This window comes from Podarcis raffonei, chromosome 5 (assembly GCF_027172205.1).
Source record: "Podarcis raffonei isolate rPodRaf1 chromosome 5, rPodRaf1.pri, whole genome shotgun sequence".
NCBI classification, from domain to species: Eukaryota; Metazoa; Chordata; class Lepidosauria; order Squamata; family Lacertidae; genus Podarcis; species Podarcis raffonei.
This window is the reverse complement of record NC_070606.1, coordinates 7,808,392-7,833,124: the sequence shown is the minus strand read 5'-3', so window position 1 is coordinate 7,833,124 and position 24,733 is coordinate 7,808,392. Positions and strand designations below refer to the sequence as shown.

Genomic DNA, 24,733 nt, shown 5'->3' with positions numbered 1-24,733 from the left:
ATAAAAAAAAAGTCCTCCATCTGAACTGGTGGAGTCCTTTTTACCATCTCATAATCCCCTGCATCTGCAGATGTGAACAACCACCTAAGCGAAACTATTTTAAGCCTGTTGCTTACGAAAAGTGCAAAAGTATAGGCAAGGAAATTAAACGGAAGGGGAGACAGAAAAGATCTACCGGCGGTTTGCTTAGACAATATATTATCGCAATAACCATAGCGCTCTCAGTGTACTTGAAAGGGTAGAGATAAGACAAAAAGACTGATCTCTCTCATGAGGAGTCTACAATCCAAATGGTAAAGAAATGGATAAAAGTTTTTCATGGAAGAAGGAAGGAAAGTATGCTGATCCACATTATTCTGTAAGGATGCAAACTGCACAAACTTTCTGTAGCATCAACATTTGGGTGGGAAAGTTTGCTCAGAACAAATCGTCCTCTGTGACCTCAAAGATGTTGGTTGTAACTTGCTCTTCACGTTCTATTTTAATCTGGCTGAGGAAAGAGCACACACACACACACACACACTCATACCCGATGATTTAAGCATGTATAAATTTAGAGGGAGAATTAAAGAGGCATGCAAGCTAAAATTATCATCTCCATTCTTAGTAAGCTAGTGAGATAAATTCAAGGGAAAATGAGGCGGCAAAGTGGCCTTTGCTATTGATGCTGAGGAATTCACTCATTTTGCACACACCATTTTCACCTACATATAAAACCTTGAGCAATTGCCTAGTTTTGGTGAAATATGTATCAGTAGAATTCATTTGACTTATAGGCATTAACAAAAGAGGAGAAAAAGCAAGCCACCAGAAGCTGAAAGTTTCCAGTATTCCTCTCACCCCTCACCCCCAATATTTTGAATGCCTTTATATGATATGTACAGAATCTACCAATTTGCAGCCTCCCTGTGCATTTTTGTAGATGCAGGTAGGTCACTGTCAATATAGATGTTAAGGCTGCAATCCTATACCCACTAAAATGGACCCAAACTCCATTTAATCTGATGGGACCGTTTTGAGTAGACCGGGGCTGCCAGTGGCATCTCTTCTGAGAATTAACAGTGCAAATCTAAGCATGCCTACTGAGAATTCGGTAGGGCTTTCTGCCAGGTAAACGGGCTCAGGATTGCAGCCTCAAAGCCTGAAAGCCATGCTAATAATTCCAGGCTGCAGTGCAAGTCAGTTCCGGGTAGCCTTGCACGCGCGGGAGACGGGCCTCTAGGCTGCCATCCTGCACGCACTTACCTAGGTGCAAGTCTCCTGGGACACAGTGGGGCTTGCTTCCGAGGAAACGCACCGCACGCTTTCCCCCCGGCCAAGCTTAGCTCATGCCAACTCAACTTCCCATCCTTGCAAAACATGCCAGTCGAGGGCTTGAAATTACTTTTAATGCCCTGGAGCGCAAGAGGGGCATCCAAATGCTGCCCCTCCCTCTCCCCCCCCCAAAAGAAAAGCAGCCTGAGAAAGAAAACTTCGCCCCGAGAGTTTCTTGCTGGTGTTTCCCGGCGCGGATTTGCAAGGGGCCGGCGCCGGAGGAGTGCGCGGCAGCCAAGGGGTTAAGGCGGCGAGCCATCTGGCGGAGCGGGTTTCTTATAGCCGCGCAGATTCAGGTTCGCGGGCGCAGAGGTTGCAGCTCGTCTCTCGGCTCGGAGCCGTGCAAGTTGCGGGGGGCCCCTGCTGCTGCTGCTGCTGCCGCCGGCGGGCGAGCCAGCGCGCCTCTCCAAGGGCCGGATCCTGCGCAGCCAGCTCGCTCTCTTCATGTCGGCTTCCCTGCAAACGGCCCCGCGGATGCCATGCTCACTTCTGCCACGGTAAGGGGACGGGGGTCGCGGGAGGGGGCCGAAACATCCCCACCCCACCCCATTCCCTCGGCCCGATGAGCTTGGGCCTCCCTCGGGCACCGGGATTGCTTACTCGCGAGTAAAAGCCACGCCGGACTCGCAGCCCCCGCGCGCGGGGCTCCCCAGGAAAAGCGAGATGTGCGCGAGGAAATTTAGGGGGGGGTCCCCTGGATTCTCCCCCCCCCAAGCTTTGGAGGAGACCTGGAGCAAGCTCGGTTCCTAACAAAAGCAGGCGGGGAAGAAAGACGCGCGCGGGGGATTCCCCCCCGGCCACCCCCCTCCCCGTCTGTTACTCCAGGTAACTCCGATTCCCGCGGCCCCTTCCAGGTGTGGGTCGTCTCCTCCCTCCCCTTTCTCGAAGGCGGGGACCCCCCCCCCAAAAAAAGTCCAAATCATTCTCCTTTCCGGGAAATCAAAGGCAGGCTTTGCGCTCCCGCGGGTCGGCGGAGTGCGCCCCGTCCTGTGCGCGGGTGCGGAGGGGGAAGATCCCCCCGTCGGGGCGCCCGAGGGAAAGCGCGCCAGAGGAGCCTCCGCCTTCCTCCTCCTCCTCCTCCTCCTCCTCCTGCAAAAGTCACAGAGTTTCTCGGGAGCTTCTTCGGGAGACGCTCAGCCCGATGGCTTGCGGGCAGGGAGAGGCGGCAAGAGGCGAGCGCAATCCTGACATGGTTTGGATACTTTTCAGATCCAGCCCTTTAATCCTCCCCGTTAAAATAAAACTAGGAAAGGGCGAAAGTTGGTCTGGATCTCGAAATAGAGATGGAGAGGGGGACGGGGGGGGGACGGGACGGACAGACGGACGTACGGCAAGATTTGGGTATGAATGAAGTTTGCTGGCGGGCGGCTTCCTCGGTCACTTTGCGCGCAGCTATTCGGAGAGGCGAGCAGGATTCCCAGCGCCTGCGAAGCGGAGGCTGCGCGCTGCGCCCGCGAGCTCCCTCGCGGTATAGCAGGGGCGAGGCGCGTGCTGGAGAGTCGGACTCGATGGGGGATCTTAGGTGGGTTGTATCTCCAGAGAAGTCTTCCACCCCCCCCACCGCCCCCAGCATCCAGGCAGTTGGGGAAACCACGTGCGTGCAAGAAAATGCAAGCGTTGCAAAAACAATTATATATATATAAAAAAACACATTCCAGGGATCCAGCTGCATTGTTGCAAAACCACAATAATGCAACGTAATCTGCAATCTCTAAACACGCCTCTTAGGGAAGAAGCGGCAATTTAGAAGAGCAGTAAACCCTTTTATAGCCTGAAGTCTTTCAGGGTATATGTGTATGTGTGTCTGTATGTTGAATCTCTCCCCCGCCCCCCCCCCCCAAATAAAATAAATCAAAATTCTCTGCACAAAAAAAAAAAGGCACACCTGGGAAAAGATTAGGCTGAATCCTGTTCCCTCACCTGCTCGTTTTCTCTCTCTCTCCCACACACGTTTTTGTGTGTGTACAGGTCTGGTTTTCTTGTTTCTGGCAAGCTTTTGCTTCCTGTCTGGAGCGGTGCTGTCCCGACTCCGGGGAAGCTTTGCCACTGGAGTCTACTGACCTCATTATCATTATACTACGTGCAGAAAGTAAATATGGTTGGGTTGTGGTGTCTGCCCCAGGTGATGGTAGCCTAAAGACAGGAAGACAGTGGCAGGAACCTTCAGGTGGAACCGATTCTTGCTGTAGTTGGGGCTGGCATGGAAGCAAAGTGAAATTGGAGAGGTATGGTGCAAATCTGGTCTGGAGCATAGCTGTCAATTTACAGATTTGAAAATAAGGGACCAGCAGCCTCGAAAATAAGGGATCAACAATTACTTTGATAAAATACATATTTTGTTGCATGCAAATGGCTTTAGATACCTATTAGGTCCATAAATCACCATATAGCATATATTCAACACAAAAAAACCATCAACAATTTGTTGTTGACAAAGGACAGCTGGACATAGAAAGGGCCCCATTACCTTCAGTAGCTTATTTAAGGGACATCATCAATAAGGGACAGCAGTGGGACATGGCGCTGGGATAAGGGACTGTCCCGCCAAATAAGGGACGCTTGACAGCTATGGTCTGGAGGTTAAAGTGAGCAGGTGTGCTCACTGGCATGCAACATACAGGAGGGACACACTTTCAGACTCAAATGTTTTGACACTGCTGAGAATGCTACCAAGGGAGGTTGTGGCACTTCCAAGAGGTTCTTGGGGCTCAGGCCTGCGCTGAGCGTATCTTAATGTCCCTCCTTAATGTTCAGTGTGAAGACAAGCCACAGTTGTTTGCTAATGAGGGACAGCTTTCCCTGGGCATTAGTTCTGAGAGCAGGACGGATGGTGGGGGTGGGGGAAGGCTAGGATACGGAGGAAGGGTGGTCTTCTTTGTAGTAAGAGCAGTTAAAAGATCTGTGCAAATTTCCCTTAGGCATGGGGAACGAACAATGAAAGGAATGGTCCATGCTTGTAATAAAGAGTGGAAGGAAACATTGAATGGAAAGAGGAGGTAAAGGCAACTGGGGAACAAAGGTTGCTCGTGTGATATATAGTGTTAGGTTCTAGTACTGAAAAGACCTTTTTTATTTATAAACACTTACTCGCTAATCCTTTGTTCCCCACTAATATGCAGAGTAATCTCCCCTTGTTCCTTGAGTATGCTCTGGAAGCATATAAACCGGTTATTATCCTGATTGCATTTCAACAGTGTGGTCAAAGCAGGTATGAGTTAATAATTTCTGGGGCCGCATAGGCATAGTAACATTTAGAGATTAACTTGAATTTTAAGTTTCTTGGATGGATGTAACTATATATGCACATAATAATATAAATATGCAAATAATAAAAGTTATTTATTTATTACTATGTAAATAATATGACAGCTTTTAGTAGCCACCAAAAAGAAAGCCTTCAAGACCTGATTTATGTGTACAGAAAAGCCCAGTGTAGCCTTCTGGGACTGCAGCACTGTGTGTGTGTGTGTGTGTGTGTGGCCCCAACTCCACACAAAGCTTGTAAAAAAGAAGACGACTGCACTAGATAAATTGACAGACTGTCATGTCTCCCTGACATACCATTAGTTTTCCAGAAGCAGGACATTATTTTGGACGTAGGGAAACGTTCATTCTTGTGATTCTCTCACTTAAGTTCTGAAGTGGCGTAGTCTTGGGAGGATCTGGAATTCTGAAGTGGCATAGTCTTTTTCCTGAAGATCTGGAAAACCCTGGGGGGAAAGTGCCATGGTACATTGGAAAATAATAGGCATATTGTGTTCTTTCATGCAGTGACCTATTTCATCAGGTAATCCCATTATATTGAAATTGCAGTGAATTGATTTGCAGGCTTAAGTTGGGGTTTGCTGGAGGATAAAACCAGTCAAGGAATAATCTTGAAGTTAGAGGCCTGCAATGCACCTCACTTCTAATCCTAATGGCAACATTGCTGCATCAGTCTAAGAGCCCTTGTAGTATGGTGTCTAAAGACTTGAATGGCAGAGACCTGGGTCCAAATTTCCAGTTAGCTACCAAGCTTACTGGATGACCTTAGGGAGGTTTCTATTTCTCAGGCTAACCTACCTCATAATATTGTTATACAGTCATACCTCGGGTTATGAACGCTGTGGGTTGCACGTTTTCGGGTTGTGGACCGCGCCGAACCTGGAAGTACCGGAACAGGTGTTTTGGTGCTTGCGCATGCGCATAAGTGCCAAATCGCGTCATGCGCGTGCGCAGACATGGCACTTCAGGCTGCAAATGCTGCAGGTTACGAACTTGCCTCCCGCACGGATCACATTTGCAACCAGAGGTATGACTGTAATGGATTCTTTGGAGAAATGATGGACAAGAGGCTGTTTGCAGGTGACCTGTGTTCAGAGGGACACACAAGGCTGCAAATGGCATTGTGTTATAAGATGCTTGTGGTAATAATACCAGGCATATGGTGGTACTGTAGTTGATATCTGAGGATATAGGCCAGTTGCAGTTGTTTGTAGAGATGGTGAACTCTGGCAAAGTGTGGCAATAGAACAAGGAATAATGTATTGCTTCACCATGGAAGTATGTTTTAATGTATTTGCGAAGGAAGTTTGTTTGGTGATAAACAATCACAAGTACTGGAGAAGAAGGGACAAATGGGAACTTGGGCTGGTATTTAATAAGGAAGAAAACATGAGGTAAACTGGCTATGATGTCAGAATATTTTCCCATCAAAATGTGAAGGTAGAGAAAACTGTGATGTTTAAGTGCAAAGAACTGCCTTGATGGAACAGACTGTCCATTTAGTTGAGCATTCTAACACTGACCAGTCAGATGCTTCAAGGAAGATGACTGTCATTTTAACCCCTGCATTTGGTACTCAAAAGAAGGCCACTGCTTCTGAACGTGGAGATTCAGAGTTTGGTATCAGAGTTATCAATGAAAGTTGCATCTTCTGTGAATTTTGTCCAGTTCCTTTTGAAAGGCCATTCAAAGCAGAAATCATCTCTCTGACAGTTAAGATGGTAATAATAATAATAATAATAATAATAATAATAATAATAATAAACTTTATTTATATCCCGCCCTCCCCAGCCGAAGCCGGGCTCAGGGCGGCTAACAACAATAAAACAGTACAAAAGTACAACACAAACAACACTCTAAAATCATTCATTATAAAATTAATTAAATTCAAGCCACTGGCCACCATTGGGCCAGAGCTCTGTGAAGATTGCCGAGGGAGGGAGTCAGGCTGTGCCCTGGCCAAAGGCCTGGTGGAACAGCTCTGTCTTGCAGGCCCTGCGGAAAGATGTCAAGTCCCGCAGGGCCCTAGTCTCTTGTGACAGAGCGTTCCACCAGATTGGAGCCACAGCCGAAAAAGCCCTGGCTCTAGTTGAGGCCAGCCTAACTTCTCTGTGGCCTGGGACCTTCAAGATGTTTTTATTTGAAGACCGTAAGTTTCTCTGTGGGGCATACCAGGAGAGGCGGTCCCGTAGGTACGAGGTAAGGAAACCATGTTCCCAACAGGATCACTAGTGTGGGAAGAAGCCATCATCGTAGATCACCATAGAATTGTAGAGTTGAGAGGGACCCTGAGGGTCATCTAGTCCAACCTTCTGCAGTGCAGGAATCCGGTCCACAGCTGTCCCTGGGTGGGCTCAAAGTACCAACTTTCTGGTTAACAGCCAGACCCACTGACCCATTGCGCCACAGAGATCTGAATGGAAGCAGCTTGTACGCTGTTGTTTATAATAATTTTTATTAACAGGCCAATCACATCACATTATCCAAATCACATTAGTTCCAAATTATACAGCCAAATTTTAAATTTTATTGGGGGTACCCATACATCAAGCTCCGAACAAGTCCAAACATCACTTATATTGCTGCTTTAATTAAACAGTTCTATCCAGTTCAATCCAGATAGTCCTTTATTACTTTCTTCATCTTCTTGTTGTTATCATATATTCCTTTCTTTGCGATCTCTGATAATCTGCTTGGTAACATGTGAATTGCCCCAAATCTAGTCTTTTTCATGACAGATATGTGTGAGTGATAAAGTAGAATATACAAATTTCACTGCAGTGTGCTTCATCGAGCCTTTAACACATCTAACATCTGTATACAAAATATCTCAAAGTAGTGATTTGTGTGTTGGAGTAGGACTGGGGAGACACAGTTCAAATTTCCACTGGCCAGTGATGCTCACAGGGTGGGAGTATGAGCCTGTTACTCTCTCTGTCAGCTTCATCTACCTCACAGGGTTGTTGTCCCTATGCGGTAGGGACAACCATGTATGCTGCATACAAACGTAATAAAAACAAATTAGGCATTTGGTAGCCTGGGTAGTAGATGGTGAACTAGAAGCTAATAGCTAGGCGATATATTTACTATCTCAGCCAGCTGAAATTGGAGGGACATGTTATGAATGCCGGCTCGAGAGCAAACAGGCAAGACTCCCCCTGGTCTTTTCAAGGATTTATTATCTGTGCAAAACATTCACAATGCAGATTGTCTCAATTCCATGTCTGCTCAGTCACTAGCAGAATCTGGGAGTGGGCGGTCCTTAATTTTTCTCCAGCATAGCAGTCTTTTGACCCCCACCCTACGCCTCCCCTCTGCGCAGAGAGGGCGTGGGCAAAGGGGAACCTGGCTCCCCCCCCCCGCTTTGCTCAGGTTCGGTGTTGCGGCTCTCCCTTGCATCTTCCAAGCCCTGCATCCCTTCCCCACTGGAAGTGTGGCTTTCCTCCTCCCCGGAGGACTTCAGCGGCTCCCTGTAACCCAACTGCCCTTCCACCTCCTGCCTCTGAGCTGATGGCAGTTCCCTGACAGGACAGGAATGTTTTGTAGGCAAAAGGAGTCAAATTTCATGGAAAGATGCACAAAGCCCACTTGAGAAGTTTTGCTCATCCTGTTAAAATGCTCCAGGCTCCCCTCAAAATCCCTTCAATTGCTTTGCTTGAATCCACCCCCTGCAGTTCATATCAGAACTTGCTTCATTGGTAGCCATAGTTCTGTTCAGGAGGAGCAGGTACTGGGTTTGAGGCACAAAGCTAAGGCAGTAATAACTGAAGGGTCTGGCCTAAAGGTCTGCCGCCATCTTGCATATTTACACTGTGCTGCTGGACAGAATGGGGAACCCCAGAGCAGCATTGATCCTCACTCTCCTTGCAGTGATGTTGTCCCAAGGGAGCCATGGTATTCTGTGAGGCAGCTTGTGTTACAGCTGGCTGGTGCTGTGGAGTCCCAAAAGCATCCTCACTTTCCCAAAAGCACTTGAGCTTGGATTGAATGGAAGGGAGAGCAGGACATTAAGAGACAGTATTACGTGAGCTGTCTTGAAGATGCAAGGAGAATGCCTGCCTATTTCCAGCATGGGGTGGGGGTGGGGCAGAGCATAATACTGTAAGAGTTCACCATGTGTTATCAGGATCAAGAATCCAAACCACCCAAGTGAAAATGTGCAACTCCATTTTCTTGATTTTGTTGTTTAGTCGTTTAGTTGTGTCCACCTCTTCGTGACCTCATGGACCAGAGCACGCCAGGCACTCGTGTCTTCCACTGCCTCCCGCAGTTTGGTCAAACTCATGCTGGTAGCTTCGAGAACACTGTCCAACCATCTCGTCCTCTGTCATCCCCTTCTCCTTGTGCCCTCCATCTTTCCCAACATCAGGGTCTTTTCCAGGGAGTCGTCTCTTCTCATGAGGTGGCCAAAGTATTGGAGCCTCAGCTTCAGCATCTGTCCTTCCAGTGAGCACTCAGAGCTGATTTCCTTCAGCATGGAGAGGCTTGATCTTCTTGCAGTCCATGGGACTCTCAAGGGTCTCCTCCAGCACCATAATTCAAAAGCATCAATTCTTTGGCGATCAGCCTTCTTTATGGTCCAGTTAACCCACAGATTTATGCTTGGAACCTGCTAGTTCAAACCAGCGTGGCATTATGAACAACAGACCAATCAATAGGCTGCTGGGAGAGATTTGCAATGTATTTTGAGGGCAAAATCCCCCAGATCTGCGCCACACTGGAAGCCACAGCTAATAGACGACCTTGGAGAACTGACTAGTTACAGTCTGTGGTATCCGTTTCGGTTGTTGTGGATGCTTGCAGAAGTAAGGTCAGATAGAAGCCATTTTGATCTCTTCCCATAATGGTAGATGAAATCTAGTAGGAATTGATTGAATGGATGGGTCTGTGGTTTAGTTCAGGCATAGGCAAACTGAGCCCTCCAGAAGTTTTGGGACCACAATTCCCAACATCCCTGACCACTGGTCCTGTCAGCTAGGGATGATGGGAGTTGTAGTCCCAAAATATCTGGAGGGCCGAGTTTGCCTCTGCCTGGTTTAGTTAATGCCTTTCTATGGGAGGGTTTTATGCCCAACCCTTCTTGGGCCCAGAGGTTTTAGAAAACTACTACCCAGTCTTTAATATTCCCTTTCTGGGTAAAATGAGGGGGTGGGCAGCCAGCTGCAGGTGTGCATGGAGGAAACAGTTTATCCAGACTCATCATCACTTGGTTTCAGGCCTAGTTTTAGCACCGAAACAGCCTTGGTTACCCTGGTTGATGACCTTTTATCGGAAGAGAGATGCAGGGAGTCAACCCTGTTGGTTTCCCTTGATATCTCAGCAACTTTTGTCACCATTGACGCAGGTGGTTGGGAGTTTTGAGGCAATAGTGGTTCCACTCCTACCAGCCCCAACCCTACAGGAAAGTAGCTCAAGGAGCATGGCCAGATAATTTGGAGGAATTCCACCAAAACCCACATCTGCAAAGGGCCCCAGATGCTTAGCTTTTATATATATATATAATTTAAGTCTCTAACACCACTTTGAGGCTCATGTGAAAGAATAAATAACCCCCACCCCCCATATAATGTCCACTTGCTGTCATGGCTGGTAATGTCAACTTCTCCTGTAAGCAGGCAGGTGAGAGGACAAAGTAGCCTGTATAATGCAAGCTTCTTACTCCTTCCTTCCCTCCCCACCACCCGCTTAAAGCAGAAGCCTGGAGCTGCTTCAGATAGCACTTTTGCCAAGCGCTTTAAGATGGCCCCATTGCTCAGGTGAGAGTTCGTAGATTGTCTTAAAGAGCTTTGCAGAAGCACTCTTTGAAGCAGCCTCCCTTCTTTAAACAGCGCTTGAGCAATGTTTACAGGAGGGAGGGGGAGGCTGCTTCAACAGTGATTTTGCAAAGGGCTTTCAGACAGCCCCCCACACTCCCACTCCAGAGGCTCACACAGGGGTGTGAGTGCTGCCTAACTTTGAAGGAACTGCAGGTTCCCAAGCGCCCAAAAGCCAGCTGGAAAACCTGCACAAGGGATTTTGAGAGGTGGGCGGGGCCTCCCACCTGTCAAATTTGGCCTGAGAGGCCAGTCCTGATAAGGATCTGGTCTGTGGAGCCAAAAAGGATCTCCACCCCTGTTATACAACAAATGTGCAGGCAGCTATGTGATGAGTCAGCCTGGCTGTTCCACACCCACCCCTTTCGGTGCTTTCGCCCAATGAGGGAAAGCAGAGTTGTGATTGACAAGTGAGTTTTTTAGACACTGGGCTATAGGAATCCCTCCATGGGGCACTAAAGAGTTGCTATTTCTTCCTTCCTTCTAGTGCATTCTTCTTTCCTGCTTCCAATTCCTTTTATAATCCTTGGAAAATCTGTAGTTTGTCCTCCCTCCTTTGCTAGCAACAATTTGTCTTTCCTTTGGTGGGCTTGTCTGAAATCAGGTGCTCACTAGAAGCTATTTTCTGCTATTTTCTGCAGAAACTACTGTACATTAAGTACAGACGGATGTTAAAGAACCTCCCCACTCAAAAGCAAATCAAAGTGTAAACTATCTGCCAGAGATTTATACATGTTCCCTGTTGTGCAGGAGCTAAAGTTCAGGCGCTCATTAAGAATTCAATGTGTACAATAAAATAAAATAAAAACATTTCATAGCATTTAAAAATCCTGATAATGATCTCCCGTTAATGGTTTTGCTCCACATGTACCCTTGCCTGGCAGGGATGTGTTCTTGAACGATGATAATGACTCTTAACTTGCCTAGATGGAGATGGGTAAATATGTTTGGCTTTCAGAAACTTTTGAAACCTTTGTCCTTTATATAGGTATATAAAGGTAAAGGGACCCCTGGCAGTTAAGTCCAGTTGCAAACGACTCTGGGGTTGCGGCGCTCAACTTGCTTTACAGGCTGAGGGAGCCGACGTTTGTCTGCTCTGCAGACAGTTTTTCTGGGTCATGTGGCCAGCATGACTAAGCTGCTTCTGGTGCAACGGAACACCAACACCAGAGCAGTGCACAGAAACCCCGTTTACCTTCCTGCCGAAGTGGTACCTATTAATCTACTTGCACTTTTTGGCATGCTTTCAAACTGCTAGGTTGGCAGGAGCTGGGGCTGAGCAATGGGAGCTCACGCTGTGACGGGGAATTGAACCGCTGACCTTTTGATCGCCAAGCCCAAGGCTAAGTGGTTTAGACCAAGGTGCCACCCGTGTCCCAATATAGGTATATAGGTACTGTACAAATGTAAGACTCGCACCTGTTGCTCTGCCCAGTTTTGCCTTTGGCTCCACTTACCCCAGACATATGGGACACAGGTGGAGTTGTGGGTTAAACCACTGAGCCTAGGACTTGCCGATCAGTAGGTCAGCGGTTCGAATCCCCGCGACGGGGTGAGCTCCCGTTGCTCGGTCCCTGCTCCTGCCAACCTAGCAGTTCGAAAGCACGTCAAAGTGCAAGTAGATAAATAGGTACCGCTCCAGCGGGAAGCTAAACGGCGTTTCCGTGTGCTGCTCTGGTTCGCCAGAAGCAGCTTAGTCATGCTGGCCACATGACCTGGAAGCTGTACGCTGGCTCCCTCGGCCAATAAAGCGAGATGAGGGCCACAACCCCAGAGTCGGTCACGACTGGACCTAATGGTCAGCGGTCCCTTTACCTTTAATGTGATTCCCCCCAACTGGAAGGTTGGTCATGTGGGAATGCAGTCCTCAGGCTGAGATAAATGTCCCATATCCCTGCTCTAGCAAAACAGTAAGGTCTGGAGGTTCCATAAGGAACTACAGGACCGGGATAATATGGGGACATCTCTGCTAGTCCCAGATACTTCATCATTCCCACATAGATTTGGCCCTGAGAGACCGAGGGAAAGGTGGGCCCATTTAGCGTAGAAGCATCTGCTTGGCTTCCAGTTTTCCAGCTTTGTGGAAAGAATTATCTTGAGCCAACATGAGAGACGCTTAACGCTCATCTTAAGTTGGCAGTGTTTTTTGTTCGTTGGGTTTCTTAGTTGTTTTTTAAGGAAATTTATGGAAATACTTGGCTTTGTTTAGTGTAGGGGGAGAGCTCAGGTTGGGTGGGGTGTTTTGGGGTGCAGATTTTATTGTGTAGTTTCCAAATTTGCTTGTATGCCTCAAACGTTTGGTGAGCCGATGCCCCCCCTGCTATCCTATTCCTAAAGGAGTATTTCACTCAGCATCCAGTAAGTGCTCTCTCTCTCTCTCAAAATATTGTAATCCTGGAGGAGAAAAATAAATAAATCAAATATTAATCTGTGATTGTGCCGCCTTATTTTGTCAATAGTTTCCACCCACCCTTGATAAGGTCCAAAATGTGTATCACTTAGAAAGCTATTATTCTTCAGATTGTGCGGTAGGGTTGGGAAAGACTGGATGGTAAACAAATCTCAAGTTCATATTTCTTTTGCCATGTGCTCACAAGGTGACATTAGGCATGTTACCACTCCTTCAGCCTCAGTCCTACATCTGCAGGGTTTTGTAAGTATTGACACCACCGTGTGAAGCAGTGGCGTAGCGTGGGGGGTGCAGGGGGGGCCGGTAGCACCGGGCGCAACATCTGGGGGTTAGGGTTAGGGGGCGCAAATCCACGGGTTAGGGGGCGCAAATCCACGGGTTAGGGGGCGCAAATTACTTGCCTTGCCCCGGGTGCTGACAACCCACGCTACGCCACTGGTGTGAAGTGCTTTGGATGGTCTGGGGGAGTTTTTAATGGTTGATGTTTTAATGTATTTTTAGCCATCTGCTGGAAGCCGCCCAGAATGGCTGGGGAAACTCAGCTAGATGGGCAGGGTAGAAATAATAAATTATTATTATTAAAATATTAGATATCATTATTGGTCTGGACAATTGTTTTTTCTCCTTATGAGGTGCTCTTCTTGGTTTTATTTCCTACCGGCAAAATAGCATTTTGATTAGTCATTTTAGATCTGGAAATAGTTCAGTAGGACTTCAATGTACCAAATAGCATACAGGATTGCACCCTGAAACTTCGCTGTAAATTAAATTCATTTGCTTGCCTCTTAATGAACCACTTCCTTAGTGCCGTCAAAACACCTACCTTTGGTATGTGCTTTTGTCTAAGTTTTTTTTTAAAATTTTGGTAAGTCTTGGTCTATATTTTGTCAGCTCTGTCCAGTCATTGGTCTCCTGATGCTCAGCAAATGCATGGTGCGAAAGCAGGGGCACAGATGCTGTCCTTGCCACAAACATTCCCACTGGCTCTGTTAAGTTGTGGGTGAACATATCAGACAACACAGCGATTCTTCAAACAGCTCTTGTTTATTCACAGGCCAGAACAGAACTGAACTGAAGGGCTCAGTCAGCCTGCTTATATAGAGCTCCAGTACAACATAACTGTAACAATTTCCTAAAACTATCCAATCACTGAACGTCACTTTCGATCCCTTATTTGCATAACTATCTACAGTATCCCCCTGCTGGCCCAGGGTGAGAACTTCAGTACATAACAGGCTCCACTTCAGATCTCTGCATACTGAATGTGAAGACCTGAAGGGGTATTCTAAGTGCTGAAGATGTTCAGAATCCCTCCTAAGACCTTTTTGCTGAACATGCAAAGATTGGGAGTGGAGCAGGCAAGGCTGTGGCCTCTCCTGATTTATGTGATCTTTAAATAGAAGTAGACCTAATGGCTAAGTAGGTCTTTTTCTCAGAGCAACAGAATTTAGTTTGACTTTCTTCTTCGTGGTGCACTAAAGGGCTCTATTGAGGAAGCAACCCACAATTCTAGGCTAGGTAAAATGGTTGGACTGTTCTTCTGCAGAGCACTTTAGTGTTGCTGGAGCATGCCTATCCCATAATTTGACCAGGATGCGCTCTTCGTCTCCACCAGGAGCCATGAGTTGAGTATTGTGGGCCCAAGGTAAGGTTAAACAGGTGCCCTCCCTACTACTGAAGGCTTAAAAAAAAATCCAGCAGGCATTCTGATTTTAATAGTTTTATAAATAATTTTTTATTAGTTTTTACACATATTTTCCTGCATAACATCCTTTTAAACATCATTTCGAATTTTTTGGCTATCACAGCCTGAGACTTCCTTCAACCTCGACTGATGGTTTTCTAAAGTCTTTATAATTATGCATTTTGTTACTATAGTTATTGCTATAAACTCAAATTTCCAATACATCTATTCTTAATTCTCTTCACAATAATTTATAAATTACTCCTTACAAAACTTCTTTTAACCCTACAAACGATGTCAATTGATTACGATTGCTTTCCAGATATGTCGAAAACGTCTTCCATTCCTTTAGGAAAGTCTGGTCCTGCTGGTTCCGAATTTCCCTGTTTTTAATAGTTTTAACTCAGTTTTTGTTTTCATTGCATTGAGCTTCTTGTGTACCACTTAGCAGTGTTAGAAACTCAGACATATAAGCTAGGTGCCAAATGGGTCCTTAAACCAGGGTTAAAGTCGCCAAAACGCAATGTCTAGTTGCCATTTTGGGGCAAGACGGCTCTAAAGTTTTATTTTCCAAATGATGGACTGACTGATTATCAGACAGTATATATGTGGACTGTCACTAGATAAAGTGACTTTTCTTCTTGAAGTTCTCCAAGTTCTTAACCTAGATCAAGGTTGTCACATAAGCTAGATGTTTAGGTGACAACCTTCAGCTAAGTTAAGAACTTGGTGAACTTAAACAAGAAAAGTCACTTTATCCAGTGACAGTCCACTGTCTGATTCCTGCCTCTTTTTCTTAATGCTTCTCCCACTGTGGTCTATGATTATGATTTTTGCAGGTTTTTGTGGTGCTTCAAATACATATATTGGGGGTTAATTATGACTCTAGCATACTACCTTGAACTATTGTTGTCGTAAAGGTAAAGGGACCCCTGACCATTAGGTCCAGTCGTGACCGACTCTGGGGTTGCGGTGCTCATCTCGCTTTATTGGCCGAGGGAGCCAGCGTACAGCTTCTGGATCATGTAGCCAGCATGATTAAGCCTCTTCTGGCAAACCAGAGCAGTGCACGGAAATGCCATTTACCTTCCCGCCAGAGTGGTACCTATTTATCTACTTGCACTTTGATGTGCTTTCGAACTGCTAGGTTGGCAGGAGCTGGGACAGAGCAATGGGAGCTCACTCCATCGCGGGGATTCAAACCGCCGACCATCTGATTGGCAAGCCCAAGGCTCTGTGGTTTAACCCACAGCGCCACCCACGTCCCTTGTTGTCTTACCCACCGACAAAACGTCGCAAGCTGTTTTTAAAAAAATCAAATTTAAAGTTACAGTTAGAAAGATAGATACTGCGCATATTAACAATTCTGTCTCCAGCCTTAGCTCTAATGTTAAAAAATGCTGTTACTGTTAATAGATATTCCTAGGGGGCAGAGGGCAGATGTTGAGAGAGTGGAGGGACGAGAATATTGCAAAGTTCCTCAGGGGTCATTCCACATCAAACCAACGCAAAAAACAAGGGGTTTGTCACCCGACATCCTGAAGGGCACATCTCCCCCCCATTGACTCCTGGCCTGTAGAGCCCCTAGACAGTGGAATTTGCTGAGAAGGAAACCCATAAAACTGCAAAGAAGTCTTCTCATCCCAAGGCTGGGGTCACGTGTATCACATTGCAGCAGAAATGGGGGGACCTATTGCAAGCCGAGGGCCACATTCTCTCTTGACCACTGGGGGAACCTGCCAATGGGAAGGTAGCCAAGACAAAAGTAAGACATGGTTAAAGGTAAAGGCACCCCTGACCATTAGGTCCAGTCGTGGCCGACTCTGGGGTTGCGGCGCTCATCTCGCTTTACTGGCCGAGGGAGCCGGTGTACAGCTTCCGGGTCATGTGGCCAGCATGACTAAGCCACTTCTGGCGAACCAGAGCAGCGCACGGAAACACCGTTTACCTTCCCGCTGGAGCAGTACCTATTTATCTACTTGCACTTTGACATGCTTTCAAACTGCTAGGTTGGCAGGAGCAGGGACCGAGCAACGGGAGCTCACCCCATTGCGGGGATTCGAACCACCGACCTTCTGATCAGCAAGCCCAAGAGGCTCTGTGGTTTAACCCACAGCGCCACCCGCGTCCCATATGTCTGGAGTAAGTGGAGCCAAAGGCAAAACTGGGCAGAGCAACAGGTGCGAGTCATACATTTGTACAGTACCTATATACCTATATTGGGACACGGGTGGCACCTTGGTCTAAACCACTTAGCCTTGGGCTTGGCGATCAAAAGGTCAGCGGTTCAAATCCCCGTGACAGCGTGAGCTCCCATTGCTCAGTCCCAGCTCCTGCCAACCTAGCAGTTCGAAAGCATGCCAAAAAGTGCAAGTAGATTAATAGGTACCGCTTCGGCGGGAAGGTAAACGGGGTTTCTGTGCACTGCTCTGGTTTGCCAGAAGCGGCTGAGTCATGCTGGCCACATGACCCAGGAAAACTGTCTGCAGAAAAACGGGAGCTCACCCCATTGTGGGGATTCGAACCACCAACCTTCTGATCAGCAAGCCCAAGAGGCTCTGTGGTTTAACCCACAGCGCCCCCCGCGTCCCATAAGACATGGTTACCCACCCACAAACCATGTGCACCCACACATGTGCACAAACGTGCCCTCTCTCTCCCCACCCAGCACTTGGGTTGAAAAACATATTTCACATTTGGAAGCCTATTTGCTCCCGTGGTGGCATGTGATTTTCCTGGAGCTTGCAGCTGGGGAAGGAGGGTTATTCCTTCCCTCTCCAGCTGCACTTTCCAGGAAGAACATTCCACCCACCCCCACAATTAGGCGTGAACAAATTAGACTCCGGGAACCAGCGGGTGACTTTTCCCCCCAAGCCTAATTGCAGTGTGAGGGCAGTTTCGGGGTGTGTGCACGCAGCGAAGCGGGAGGGGAAGGCGAACATTTGCTTCATCATCTTGAGGAGCGGATCATAGAACTGGAGAGCTGGAGGAATCTCAGCTAAAGCATCTTTCGATGACCATCCAACCTCTGCTTAAAAGCCTCCAAGGAAGGTCCACAATCCCTCAAGGGAGTCTGTTGCAATGTCAAACAGCTCTTCCTCTCCGAAAGTTCTTCCTGATGTTTCGTCAGGATCTCCTTTCTTGTAACTTGAATCCATTGATTCGGCTCCTAGCCTCCGGAGCAGGAGAAAACAAGCTTGCTCCATCTTCTTGCTGTGAGCTAGATGGGAAGGTGTCATGGACCACATTCAACCTGTGGACCAATGGTTTCTCTGCATTTCAATAAGCATGACAGTACTACATCTGCAGCTTGTACGTGTGGCAAATGTATTTTGGTAGAAGGTAATTAATATATGCGTATTACTAAAAATGCTCTTTTTTTGCAACTCTTAATTATTTCAGCATTTGTTATTAGATTTCCACCCACTATCACTGCTGAAATAAATGAGCATTTGTTTAATCAACAGTGGTCTTGTTACTTCATGTAGCTTACTAGTTATCCTAAACAGTTTATTTCCTACATTGGTGTTTACTATTTTGCAACAGTTCTCTTCTCTGAATATCCATGTTTTTGGTTCCAAGTTATTCAGTAACCATCTAATTTTTCCTTATAAGCCATTCCCTCTTGGTTTCTCTTCTAGGAAATGCCTGCAATTTACATTTATAAAAGTCAATATTTAAGCATTGCACTTACAATATCCCATCTTTATTGTGCATCAGCAATGGTCTATTGAGCACATTGGAAGTTGTTCTGTGCAAGATTTGTTGAAATGAACAGCAGCTGCACAAGAGGCCGGGTTCAGCAGTATATATTTCTAGAATGTTTAAATTGTGTTGCTTTTGATTTTATGTCACTTGAATATTGCTTAATTGATATAATGATAGGCTACTTTGAGAGCTTCCTAAGAAGCAGGGACAAAATGTTGTTAGGTAAATATGCAATATTGGAGAACTTTGTGAGGGATCAAGTCTATTACAACAACAACAACAACAATCTTTATTATGGTCCAGAGACCCAACAGATCTATTAAGATCCTTTGAACAGTAAATAGATTTGCAACTTTCAGTTCTGATGGCACCTGTGCATTTATCATAACGTACAGTTTGAGCCAGAGGTTTTTTTTCCTCCAAACCATTTTCACATTACAAACTCATTTCTAGTATTCATTTCCCAGAATCATATCCAGGACAACTATTCCCCACTACATTTTTTTTTTTGCCATACCGCCGTAGAGATTTTGCCTGGTTGTGTTTTATATTATTTTCTCTCATATGTATTTGTTTGGAATTTTTTCCGGCCTAGAATGTTTGATTTTTCACCATATTTTTTTAACCTTCCCTGATCCGTTTGCCTTGTTGTTCTTCTGGTTATTGCCCTATTGTTTACGACGTGTCCCAGATTAATGCAGTCTGTAAATTTTAGCTATGTTCCATTGACCCTCGTCACATTGAAATAATTCAGCATCTTGTTAAAACAAATACCAGTGGAACTTCTGTTACTTGTGGTATACCCCCAGCCACTCTCCCAGCCTTGGTACCTTATTGTTTTTCATTACTGTGAATGCTTTAGTGCTGCCCATCATTTGAGTGCTGAGTGGGTGGGTGCATTGCAGCATTAGAGAAATTGTGTCTGGGGTTGCATTTGTCCGTAAGCTGCATTTTATTACTTTAACAGCTTCCATGCACCCACATTGCCTCTTCTTCCCTCCAGACAAACGCTGTTGTAAACTGAGATCCATTTTTCTTGCCTTTGGGTATGGTCATGTCATTTCCCCCTTTTTGAATTCCTCCACCAGCTCCCAGTTCCCCTCTACTGCCTCAGACCTCATGCCACAAGCTTGTAATAGTTCAGGCTTCTATGCTTGGCGCAGATGTTAACACCTCTGTATCTTTGCAAGCCTTTAGAAATAGCTGTCCCCTTCGTTGCTCTGTTGCCCATGTGTGCAATGGGTCTGTTTGAATAACTGTTCTATAAAATGTCCTCTTTCAGTTTGGGAAAGTATGTTTTGAGAGGTGGTGTATAAGTAAATAACTTATATTTATTTTATTAATTTTTCAAACTTAGTACTTCACCATCATGACCTAGTGGGCTTTGAGTAGATTTCTTGCCTAGAAAGGTGGTGTGTGTGTGTGTGTGTGTGTACACACGTACGGTGGCTCACAACACTTCATCCCTATATAGCATTATCAAGAGATTCAAGATAGGATGCAACTGTAATTGTACTGCAGACATTGCATTGCAGAGGGTTGGACTAAATGGTCCTAGAGGTCCCTTTCAACTCTACAGTTCTGTGATTCTGTAATTCTATGAACAGGATAACTTTTTGGATAACGCTAAATAGCTGGATCCACTTCAGTCTGGGTTCAGGATTGGTTTCAGGACTAAATCAGCCTTGGTGGCTCTGGTGAGTGGCCTTCATTCAGAGAGGGATGAGGAATTGTGACCTATTACTCTTTCTCATTCTCTCAATGGCCTTTGACCATGGAATAGTAATAATAATAATTTTTTATTTATACCCCGCCCTTCCCGGTTTAAAAACCGGGCTCAGGGCGGCTAACAGCAAATATAAAACATTGATTAAAATGCGACTTAAAAACAGCATAAAATACAACATAAAATGCAGCATCAATATGAATAAAATTCAAAAATTCAGAGGCATTTTTTTTTGGGGGGGGGGACCAAAACCCAGTCTGTAGACATCAAATGATCACCAGGGCTAACTGGCCAAGTTGGTCCTACTAGGGCTATCAAGGAGACCCAGAAAGGGTTTCTTCATAGAAAAGGGAAGGGGAAAGGGGATAGAGGATCAGGCTAATTCAAATTGATGGCCAGATGGAATAGCTCTGTCTTACAGGCCCTGCGGAAGAAGATCAAGTCCTGCAGGGCCCTAGTCTAGTAGGACAGAGCATTCCACCAGGTTGGAGCCATCACTGAAAAGACCCTGGCCCTGGTGGAGGATAGTCTGGCTTCCTTAGGGCCCCGGGACCTTTAAGCTATTATTATTCATGGACCTTAGGGTCCTCTGCAGGACATACCAGGAGCAGCGGTCCCGTAAGTACGAGGTTCCTAGGTGTTCTCCTGGGTTGCCTGGGTGAAGGCTCAACATTCCAGTGGTTCTGTTCTTACGATTGAATCTAGACGAGAGGACTAGTGGAGTGTTCTGTTCCCCTTGGCATTTGTGCCATGATGTTCCACAAGCACCATTTCATCCCTGATGCCATAAAGCCCACTGGGAATGGTCCTTAGGAGATTTCCAGCACTGTTTCTCCATAACATCTGAACCAGGAGGGGTTGCAAGCCATGGACCAGTGCCTCACTGTTGTGTCGAACCCTTATGCACCATATTGATCACCACGATTATCTGGAAGAGTGCTGCCAGCTGTCCCCCATGTCACAGCAGCCCAACTGGCCTCAGCTGGAAGCCAGACAGTTAGTGTCGATGGTCCCATGTTGTGGAGCACTCTTCCAGCAGAAGTTTGGCAGGCTACTGACTTTCACATGTGTCTTGAAGACCTCTTATATTGATGGGACTATGCAGCTCTTTAAAGATTATTTTGGTTCTGTTTCATTGGTGCTGTGCGTTTTTTCCTTTATGTGCTGTGAATGTGATATTTTACGCAAGTTAGTAGTATGCAAATACTTCTGTTGATAATAAAATTAACAAGTCTTTCCTAGAGTTGGAAGGGAATCATCTAGCGCAAAGCAGGAATATACAGCTGTCCCATTTGGGGATTGAACCTGCAACCTTGGTGTTATTAGCACCATGTTCTAACCAACTGAGCTATCCAGGCTGAGCTTAGTTGATTGCATTCCTGCAAGTGTAGGGAAGCCCATGGTCCCCCAGACATTGCTGGAAAACAGCCCCCTTCCCCCCTGACTGAGGCTGATAGTACAGAACAGTGGTACCTCGGGTTACATACGCTTCAGGTTACACACTCTGCTAACCGAGAAATAGTGCTTCGGGTTAAGAACTTTGCTTCAGGATAAGAACAGAAATCGGGCTCCGGCGGCACGGCGGCAGGAGGAGGCCGCATTAGCTAAAGTGGTGCTTCAGGTTAAGAACAGTTTCAGGTTAAGAATGGATCTCCGGAACGAATTAAGTACTTAACCTGAGGTACCACTGTACTTACAGCCCAGCAGCTGGAGGGTTTTAGTGTCTTCCTCACTTGTAAGCCACGCTCGTGTGCAATATTCAACCTGCTATGTTGTTTTCGTTCCGCTTTTTAACAGCTGGTGTAGGACTGTTTAAGGTAAAGGTAAAGGTACCCCTGCCCGTACAGGCCAGTCTTGCCAGACTCTGGGGTTGTGCGCTCATCTCACTCTAGAGGCTGGGAGCCAGCGTTGTCCGCAGACACTTCCGGGTCACGTGGCCAGCGTGACAAGCTGCATCTGGCGAGCCAGCGCAGCACACGGAACGCCGTTTACCTTCCCGCTGGTAAGCGGTCCCTATTTATCTACTTGCACCCGAAGGTGCTTTTGAACTGCTAGGTTGGCAGGCGCTGGGACCGAACGACGGGAGCGCACCCCGCCGCGGGGATTCGAACCGCCGACCTTTCGATCGGCAAGCCCTAGGCGCTGAGGCTTTAACCCACAGCGCCACCCGTGTCCCGTGTAGGACTGTTTACTTTGGTGCTATTTTTGCGCAGGTGATTGCAGTGTGAACAATATGCCACGGTTACCTTTGAACATGGGAGTGGTGGTGGTAGCTGGATGGGCCAGTTTGGTGATGTTCCTTTTTGCCTTTGGGGGAGAAGCAGCTCTGGGAAGCAGGTGACTCCCTCCCCCGTTTCTCAGCCGGCCGTTTAAATGGTCAGCCCTTTATTTTGAAAACAGTCTTCCTTATTTCTGACCCTTGCACGTAAGCACTAAGGCGAGCAACTGCAAGGACTTAAAAAATGTGTGACGTGTGTATAGCCATGCAGAACTTTGGAGAAGGCTCAGGCGGGACTCTCAGAGATCAAGCTGTGCCATGGAGACCCCGGGAGACGGTTTGTGTGTTTGGAGGACCCAGAAGAACAGAGTTCAAGAGCAAGCCCCAGATCTCAGTATCTCATGCCACTGCAGTATAAGGGGGAAGGGAGAGGCTGTTTCTGGAAGAGGCTGTAGTGACACCAACTTCACAATGCCCTGTGGAGGGAACCACCTGCACAGGTGTCCATGGTCACCCGTGTTTATACGAGGGGAGGAGAGAAGGTGTGGAACCACATCACCCTTTTGCAGTGCTCATGGTCACCGTTGCCGCATGGCATGGAATCATGCAGTGACTAGGAAGGATGCAGCACAATGCTAATTGCCAAATGGGCAGGAGGGACAATTTCATTTAAAACAAATAGAGGTGCAGTAATGGAAGAGTTGGAAAGGACCCCTTGGCCATCTAGTCTAACCCCCAACAATGAAATCTCAACTGAAGTTACTATTCACTTCTATGTCAAAAAGTAAAACGCTTCACTTGGGGACACTGTTGAGCTAAGGGCCAAGTTTTCCCTGATGACAATTTTTCCCCAGCTAGAGGGCTGTCATACTCTCAAGATATCCTCAAAATATACAAAGTGGCCGCCGAGGCCATATAACACCAGTTCTGAAAGACCTACGTTGGCTCCCAGTACGTTTCTGAGCACAATTCAAAGTGCTGGTGCTGACCTTTAAAGCCCTAAATGGTCTTAGCCCTGTATACTCGAAGGAGCGTCTCCACCCCCATCGTCCAGCCCAGACAGTGAGGTCCAGCTCCGAGGGACTTCTGGCGGTTCCCTCCCTGCAAGAAGTGAGGTTACAGGGAACCAGGCAGAGGGCCTTCTTGGTGGTGGCCCTGTGGAACACCCTCCCATCAGATGTCAAGGAAATATCTGACTTTTAGAAGACATCTGAGGGCAGCCCTGTTTAGGGAAGTTTTTAATGCTTTATTGTTATTAATCTGTTGGGAGCTGACCAGAGTGGCTGGGGAAACCCAGCCATATGGGCGGGGTATAAATAATACATTATTATTATTATTATTATTATTATGCACAGGTCTTCCCTACAGAGAAACCTGGCCTGTCATAATGAGGGGAATTTAAAAAGCTCAAAACAGAGTCGTAAGCTCTAGCAGTCAGCTTTGTGTCCCTGAAGTCCTCTGGAATTTAAAAAAAGGACTCTACTTTATTCCATGCAAACAGAATAAACCAAATAGTTTGCATTTTGCTGCTCTTTAATTCTGTCACAATATCCTCTGCCTGGGGTGAGTGGCCTTGCTTTGCCTAATTATAGTGCTGGCTCTGGTTTGATGAAGGGAAGCTGTCTCTAAGGTATTCTCCACCCGGACTAAATGCTAAATGCTACCACTGAATGATCAGTATTTTGTGTGTTTTGACTATTTAAAATTATATATAACTTGTCTGATGTCAAATTGAGCTCAAGAATTTATTTAAAACAGTAATTTCATTCACAACAATAAATAAACAACAGAAAACAAACAACAACAATATTAAAGCAAGGAGGAGCTGACTGCCATTTTATTGCATTGCAGAGTTAACAATTCATAAATCCCTATGGAACATGACCAGGTCTTACCTGGTGTTGAAAAGGAGTCAAGGTTGGCGTCAGATAAATATTTTAGGGGAGGGTATTTAGAATCCAGGGCACCACCATAGAAATGGGTGTTTTTTATCTATATATTTCAGGGTTCTGTGCAAATAATTTTTTATTCACATTAATAGTTTGTCCTTGGATAGAGAATGCTGCAATGTAGTGTAATTTTTTTTGGGGGGGGCAATTATTTTTTTCTCTCCTTTTCACATCCAGAATACTCTGCATATGTGGGACTGTACATGCAAATTGTAGGGGCTGCCTTACAGAAGTCTGTGAAGACGGGGATTCCCTCCGAACCGTTGTTATCCGGAGCTGGGGAACGGTCACTTCATTGTGTCTGATAAAATACTGTGAATGGGGAATGGGTCTTGGAATGCTGGGGGCAGAGCGGATGCCATGGGAATGTTTATCCAATTATGTTCTATGGACTGCTCTGTGGTCTGGAATAGGGGTGATGCAAGACATCTGGCATCCATAAAGTGCTTTCTTTTCCTTTGTCACACATGCACATGCAGTCATGCTTCTCAGTACGATGGTGCAAAATAATCGGTCGGGAGTTTCTGTGAGAAATGGATTTGGGAGACGGGGAGGGGGAGAGGAGGACGCCCCTTCTGCAGCCAGGAGCTAAGTTACCAAGGATTTCCGAGAACTGGAAAGGAGATGGGTTTCTGCTGGAGCATACT

General features: G+C 46.4%; 1 protein-coding gene across 3 annotated transcripts in view; it reads left to right on the top strand.

Annotated features, from left to right (window-relative positions):
• The first annotated feature begins 1,492 nt into the window (after nt 1-1,492).
• NTF3 (neurotrophin 3) overlaps nt 1,493-24,733 on the top strand; it is a 61,710-nt gene continuing 38,469 nt past the window's right edge. Inside the window, exon 1 of one of the 3 annotated variants that reach the window (XM_053387708.1) lies at nt 1,493-1,811. In XM_053387708.1, coding sequence (XP_053243683.1) covers nt 1,794-1,811 — 18 coding nt within the window. In that variant the 5' untranslated portion in view covers nt 1,493-1,793. Of the gene's footprint in view, nt 1,812-2,409; nt 2,507-24,733 lie in introns of those variants that run through there. The other 2 variants (XM_053387710.1, XM_053387709.1) reach the window with 2 other exon arrangements.